General features: G+C 39.8%; 1 protein-coding gene across 1 annotated transcript; it reads left to right on the forward strand.

The window, feature by feature from the left end:
- The first annotated feature begins 466 nt into the window (after positions 1–466).
- Positions 467–7,479, forward strand: LOC118781857 (eukaryotic translation initiation factor 3 subunit M). Its single transcript, XM_036534977.1, has 11 exons — positions 467–558; positions 1,134–1,266; positions 1,430–1,568; positions 2,320–2,443; positions 3,644–3,738; positions 3,846–3,929; positions 4,025–4,124; positions 4,414–4,495; positions 6,161–6,304; positions 6,592–6,652; positions 7,300–7,479. The coding sequence occupies exons 1-11, from the start codon at positions 517–519 to the stop codon at positions 7,421–7,423; spliced, it is 1,128 nt and encodes a 375-aa protein (XP_036390870.1). The 5' UTR covers positions 467–516; the 3' UTR covers positions 7,424–7,479.
- Positions 7,480–7,882: the final 403 nt, after the last annotated feature.

A 7,882-nucleotide genomic window follows, 5' to 3' on the forward strand; every position in this document is an offset into this window, starting at 1 on the left:
GAACCAAACTTAATGCCTAACGCTCTCTAATTTGTTGAAGCCCCACCCCACCCCCCAAAGTTTAGGCACTGGAATTATAATTTTGTTTCTACTCAATCAAATTTCACTTCAGTCTGAATTATGGCCTATAACAATTGAGAAATGGTATAACAGCATACTTGTCTCATGGATATACATTCTTCCAGGGCAAGCATTCATTACAACGGAGTGGGACCCTATATATGAAATAGTCTAAATATAACGTTAACACACCAGTGTTTCGTGAAAAAATATACCCGTAATGAACTAACTATACAATTGCAACAATTATATCCGTTGCAGGGACAACATCACCGTGCGCAAGTCAGACCCAGCCAGGCCACTTTACCCAAGTTCGGAATGAAATACTGTCCCTTTTACGATACGACCCGGAAGAGGAGTGATTTTGCCGGTTTGTTGGAATTGAGTTCTTTTTCCGGTGGTCTGATAGGCGCTATTGAAACGTGTTTCTGATCACGGCTCTTAAAAGCGGTTGAAATGAGCGTTCCGGCTTTCATTGACATCACAGAAGAAGATCAGGTACGGAAAAATGTTTTATGCCATCAAATCGTGTGTGACATAAGCATACATTTCTACTTAGGTGGCTAATGTTGCCGTGCTAATCGTCAAACAGCTGGTCCCTCTGTTTTTATGAGGCCTAACTCTGGGTAGCGAAATCTTGACATTAAGCATGGTAACTACTTTCATTGTTTTCTTGTGTCCTTTTAATATCTGGCTCCTTATCTTACTCTTGTGTGTCAGAGTGGATATTGCTCGAACCATTTTCTATCCATGGGCATTGGTTACGCTGGATAGCCCGAACTGATGCTTTTGCGACCGTTACCTACTTGGCAAGCTACTACTAAGCCAAATGAGATATAGAGCTAAGACAGTCCTGGGTTGTGTGCTGCTAGCTTGGTAGCTAGCTGAATGTAGCTAGTTACCTCTCATTTAGTTACAACAAATGATAGACTGTGCAACAGTTCTATATCAGATGTATACCTATAACGTACATTACGGGACTTATTGCTGTTAACTAGCTAAGGTAGCTACTATAACATTGTTCTCCACCATAAGCTTTTTTCCCAGAAACGGATTATGTTTGTGTTTTTGAGGCTTCGGAGCTCAGAGCCTATATCAAAGGCAAAGGAGCAGAGATATCTGAGGAGAATTCTGAAGGTGGACTCCATGTGGATTTAGCGCAGATCATTGAAGCATGTGACGTCTGTCTCAAAGAGGACGACAAAGGTTGGTATCCAAAGGGGTTTTCAACGACAGAATTGTCGCTTAAACTGGCTAGTCTCTAAATATCTATAAGGAAAAATATAAAATTAAGAAATCCGCAAATATGCTTTTATCCCTTTATGGCCCTCTTGCTTTTGATATGTGATCAGCTCTGTCTGCGTCCTAGATGTGGAGAGTGTGATGAACAGCATCGTTTCTCTGCTGCTTATTCTGGAGACAGAGAAGCAGGAGGCCCTCATCGAGAGCCTCTGTGAGAAGCTGGTCAAATTCAGGGAAGGGGAACGTCCCACACTCAGAATGCAGCTGTGAGTCAGCAACAGTTATTCACTCTATTCAAACTGAGTTCAGATAAATCGGGTTTGCATGCAAAGTGTTAATGGTATTGTCAATGAGCCTGCTGCAGATGGAGTCAGAATTAATTGTGTACCCATGATAGACAATTCCATCTTTTGTGCTGCAAGTAAATCACTTGTAATGTTGAGGAAATCCAGTAATGTTTTGTGTTTGGTCCACCATATTTATGTAGTTTGCTGTATGTGTTCACAAGGAGATCATGCTACTGACTTCAGTATGGTGACTGTGTCATCACCTCTTGGAATCAACAGTTGCTTGATCTGCATCAGTTTAGATCAGTTGTTGCACTTCTGTACAGATCCACTGATCTATTATAATTCATTTGGATGAGCTGACTGTAGACAGTAATGATTAGATTCATAGCCAGGTAATGTAATGATTCATGGGTATATGCAGCACCTGGCATTAAACTGACATTTGATTACTCTATACCACGTGGGTAGTGAGCTGGCTATACTGTTTTTCAGGATGTTTGGCTGTAATTTCCTGCGATTTCCTGACTCTGTCCCAGCCCAGGTCACATCAGTGAAGAGAGCACTTTATCTCATATTACTCTCGATACACCAACCTGCTTTTAGTCAAGTCTGAAATAGCTCAAATTGCTAAGCAATGCTGATTTTACTCATAGTTTGTTTGAGCACATTGTGCTTTGCTTGCACGTTATATTAATGGTTGTTTCTGTGAATCGTTGTGTGAATCAAGCCTGAGCAATCTGTTCCATGGCATGGATGAGAACACCCCTGTAAGGTACACCGTCTACTGCAGTCTCATCAAGGTGGCAGCCACCTGCAACGCTATTGCATTCATTCCAACTGAGCTTGACCAGGTATGTGTGGGCATCATCAGAACTAATATCCATTGGTTTTCAGATCAGGATACAGTTGATTAAGTTCTAATTTCCCTAAGATATGTTTGTAAAGAACTGTGACAGACATAGTACTCATATTGACTCTATATAGCTTTGAGAGGTTTTATATTAATTGCCCTGGTAAGTATATTCTCTGTGTAGAGTGATAACCACCATTTCAGCTTCCGAATGCCAGAAGGTTAAATAGCTACCTAGCAATTCCAACATTTTAGAGAAAAGTGATCTAAGTGATTTCTGTTAACATTTTAGAAAAAGCATTGTATAATGTTTTGAATATTCCAAAAAATTGGATGAAATCCGGCAGTGCATAGGTTAAGTAGCTGTGCATGAAATCATCAGATAAATCAAAGTACCATAAGGGATGGAGGCTAATACTCTCACATAGAAAGATTCAAATTGGCTAGGTCAAGGAATGTGGAGTGAATTAATTTTATCCATTTTTAATTGGGGAAAACTGAGCATTTAAAAAATAAACACACAGCAGATATTGTTCCGTTTTATTTTGCTGAATGCAGTGTTCCCTAATGCATGGTTTTGCAGTTATGTTGCTAAGTACTCCTTCTGTTCAGAATGTAAGACATCTTTGCTGAACTGTTGTGAACCTTTCCACATAAGTATTTCATGAGATGTTCCCCAGAATGAACCTATATCCAACTGACTGATATTTTATAAAATGTTGCAGTGCATGGGAAATCTCAGTGCATGTCATGGTTGGATAGCTAAGACACCTGAGGCTTGTTTAGACAGAAACGTAGGGCAGACTACCAGATAAGGCAAATGATAGATGCCAATTTTATAATTAAAGTATGTCATAGATGGAAAGCATGAAAGATATGTATACACAAATGTTATGTATGGGTGGTCTTACAGTGTATTTGATAGAAAGGAATGAGGAGTAATACTAGAAAGCTACCTATGCATGGATGGTATGGCTATGGCTTTTCATTTTTATTACAGTGGACCCACAGTTTACAATATATTTTGTGAGATTATTGTGCTTTTACAAGCAACCTAAGCTGTCAGTTCCATGGGTATAGTGTATTCCTATGGTCAGTTTTACTATTCATGTGGTGCATTTATTCTTTTAAGCTCATGTTGGCATAATATATTGAATTGTTCACTGAATATATTCATATGCAATTTTTGTTTGTGTACCAGGTCCGAAAATGGATCATTGACTGGAATCTCAACACAGAGAAGAAACACACTCTTCTCAGACTGGTGTATGAGGCATTGGTTGACTGCAAAAAAAGGTATCCTGAGAAACTGGTTTTGTGAATAGAAAATGGAAGCTGGGTCGTACCATTTATTTTTCTGTACTTGTTTTCAACCCACCTAATACATCCCTTTGTTTTCGCAGTGAAGCCGCAGCTAAAGTGATGGTGGAGCTGTTGGGCAGTTACACGGAGGACAACGCCTCTCAGGCCCGGGTCGATGCACACAGGTGGAAGCTGTGCCACAGTCTACTTTTCAAATGCGTGACGCAGACTTAGTCTGCCTGCAGTCACACTAACCGCAGTCTCACTCATGTTCCATCAGGTGTATTGTCCGTGCTCTGAAAGACCCAAACACTTTCCTGTTTGACCACCTCCTGGCCCTGAAACCAGTGCGTTTCTTGGAAGGGGAACTGATCCATGATGTGAGTGTGGGCACAGAGCTCTGTCTTGAGTTTCTCTGATTGGGCAATCACCAGTTACTGTCATGAGCACATTGTCCTTTAATAATAAACCTAATGACTGATCCGATGATGTAATTAAGGGTTTATGTGAAATAATAGAGAGCATCTCCTGCACTCCACGATCATATTTGCCTAGTGATACGTATGGTAGGTCTTAGCCTTACACCTAAAAAAGTTTGCTTTAATGTGATTTTTTATACCAAATCCTTCCTTACTAAATTAAGCAAATTATTTCCCTGTCTCCTAACAGCTCTTAACCATCTTTGTGAGCGCAAAGCTAGCAGCATATGTGAAGTTCTACCAAAACAACAAAGACTTCATTGATTCCCTTGGTAAGTGTCCATTAGGTTTCTGATGCTGTGATTGCATCCACTGCAAGTGGCTGGATCTGGAATTAGCTTCTAGTGAAATCATCCAGCATACAAACAGTATCGTTACTGCCAGGACTGTTTCTGCGCTAGTTATAAAGTATGGGTCTAAGCAATCAACAGATACTTCTTAGTTAAAGCAACAGAGATGGCGTCATTGGTATGAAGGGGACAACGCGGCCCTGCTTCCTGATCGCCATAGCTGGCGCCAATGTTATTCTAATGCTGGGCGAGCAAACTAGATGCAGCCGAGCACACAGTGCCCTGGCTAATTTGCTTTGGCACTCAGGACGCAGTGATGGAATGTGAATGTCAGCAGCCTCTTTATTTACACACTATATGAAAATGACTAGTAATTAACACTGGGGCCCTCCCTCACTGATGTGTAATTGACTGTTTCAAAGGAGCTCTGCTTCATAATCTAGTGTGTGTATTAAACTTACGCTTTCCATATTGCCACCACCACCCCTCCCACCTGCCCCCAAGATAAGGGTCAGTGCTACCAGCAGGGCCACTCAAACACATAAGAGTTCTTTATTACAGCATTAAGATTTTGACATATTAATAATGAGTAAGTGTATTTAGATTTTTAACGACCTGGAGAGCTCTTGGAAGGCATGTTTAACTGAAAGGTGTATTAAAATCAGTTGGGCTTTTTTGGATGAGCTCTTTCAGGGAGAGCGTTGTCTCAGTTCACATCTTAAGTTGTTGAATAGTATGTGTGCTTAAAATGTCTTTTTATAGTGTCCTAATAAAAAAAGATTCATAAGCTGTCATTTTATACACCACGAGAGTCCATCATCAAAATATTTACTTGTGTTTTGCTAATCACTGACAAAAGGTTGAGGTGCATGCTGTTACGAGAAATGCAATTATTTCCTTTAGTTTAAAATGACTTGATTTCTGAATACAAACTGTAAATTAATAGGATATTTTTTTAATAATTAAAATGGATAGCGTGTATGGGTGATTTGCTCACAATAATTTGAACATGGATGAATAAGTAACTTAAAAGTTAGACTGTCCTATAATCAGTTGTGCAAACATTCCCCTCTGTTAGGCCGCATAAAACATTAACTTATTAATCGTGACAAGTTGGGCCAGATACAAGATCATATTTTGTCAACTGTATCGCCCTAACATATGTCCATGTGGTCTCAACGGTGTCCTTAAAGAACATAAACTTAATGAGCAGCTCATCTGCATTTGTTAATTAGGGTTAATGTGCATTAATTGATTTCTTGTTGCTTGTATATTCTAATTAAGCTCAGTTATAGTTGTGCACAGTGTTCCGAGTACAAATGAGTTGTGTTTTCCTCACTAAATTTATTTTGATGCACTGCCAGAAAGATCATCCTGGATGTAATTAGTGTTAATTAACTTGTATAGAATTAGTCCAAGGTGTTTCCCCCTTGTTAACTCAGTTGGTCCTTTCAGAATGCAAAGTAGGTAGAATACTGTGACTATCTGTGAGGTTTACAAAGCAGTTCTGTCTGTTTTCTCTTTTTACTGGTTTACTTTTTGTGTTTTTCAAAATGTTAGCAGGCATTTGCTGAAATACCTTGTGAATTGCACATGGTACATATATGTATACATATGTATTTATGTATATATACTTTTTTACATTAGGTCTTTCACATGAGCAGAACATGGCAAAGATGAGGCTCCTCACATTTATGGGAATGGCAGTAGAATACAAGGAGATCTCCTTTGACACCATGCAGCAAGAGCTGCAGATCAGCGCAGATGATGTGGAGGCTTTCGTCATTGACGGTACAACTTTTTTTCTTCTTTTTGAAGCTTTCTGTTACTTGACAATGTGCCAGTCAGCTCTGCAAAAGACCAGACATCTGTATCTAACTCTGAAAACAGGATGTGTTTGTAGACAGAAGTTAAAGGAACTGGGCTGGCAAGAGACCAAAGGCACGCTGAGTGGCCTTTGTCTTAATTGTAACATTTGCTAGTGGATTTTTGCTTCTAAGTGTGTTTATTTTGAGGTTTGTTTCATGGCTGTGACACATACTTGTCAATGTGCCCCCCCACCCCTCCCCCAATTATAGCTGTTCGAACGAAGATGGTTTACTGCAAAATTGACCAGACACAGCGCAAAGTTGTTGTGAGGTAGGTCAATTCTCCTCTTGTGTTTCATTTATATACTGTAGGGCACTGTTAGCGCTACTTTGGATGCCTACAATTTAAATCTGGTAATTTATCATTTTATCAAATTTAGGCCAGAATGTAATTAGCTGCTATAATGAAAGCTGCCTCTTTTCCAGCACACTTCCCTTAATGACCCAGCCAGGTCTAGAATATTAATGTGCCTGGTGGTGTTTTAGTGGCTGGGTCAAGGCTACGGTGAGCCTCACAACAACGCAGGAGCCTATTGTACATTCAGAAATTTCCTTTGTTATTGCTAGATCTGCAGGTTTGTGTTTAATGCCAATTTGTAGACTGATTTTAACAAGGATGCATCCACCTCTGAAAGGATACCTGTAATTGCATTTCCTCAGTTTTGAACGCAGTAGCAAATCCTTTTAAGATTTAAGATGTTTGAGGGGGTGGCCCTTAAAATTTTTTTTTTTTCTTGTCTTGTAGATTTAATATTTTAACATGCAACTTTCTGAAAATACTACTCAAATACATTTGTTTTATTGGGTGTTGGATTGGTGGATAGTTCATACAAATATATCCAAAATATGTTTTTACATAAATGCTGTTGGAGAACACAAAAGAAATGGCAGTCCCCTGACCACATCTCTTCCCTTCAGTCACAGCACACATCGGACCTTTGGGAAGCAGCAGTGGCAGCAGCTGTACGACAGCCTCAACTCTTGGAAGCAGAACCTGGTCACTGTCAAGACCAGCCTGCAAGCTCTCTCCACCTCCACATAAACCCTATTCCCTTATCAGATTTTTATATTTACCCAATAAAAATGAACTGAGAGAAATTCCTCTTTGCCTCTTTTATTTTCAGGCTTATGCTGTCTGGCATCAGCATCCAATCAGAACACAAGTAAACTTCCAAATGAAACTTTTCATCTCTGGGATGGTCCTAAAATAAATTCAGGCGCATGTAAACACAGTTTTAAGAGCCTGAGCAAGTCAATGGATCCATCCCTCTCAGAATTATACAAATATAATCATTGGTAGCTTTACTATGCGTAAAAGGTAGAAAAACTCTTGAGCAAATGAGTGATATTAATGCTCCTTTGTGCTTGACCGCACTTCACTGGTTTCTCCAGCCACTTGGTCCTTTCTTGGTCTCTCTGAACACTTCTCAATTGCATCGATGTGGGCACTGATGTCAGACTGCTGATGCACCTCTTCCCCCTCTGAACATGGTGAGAAGCC

Source organism: Megalops cyprinoides, chromosome 8 (assembly GCF_013368585.1).
Source record: "Megalops cyprinoides isolate fMegCyp1 chromosome 8, fMegCyp1.pri, whole genome shotgun sequence".
Taxonomy (NCBI): domain Eukaryota; kingdom Metazoa; phylum Chordata; class Actinopteri; order Elopiformes; family Megalopidae; genus Megalops; species Megalops cyprinoides.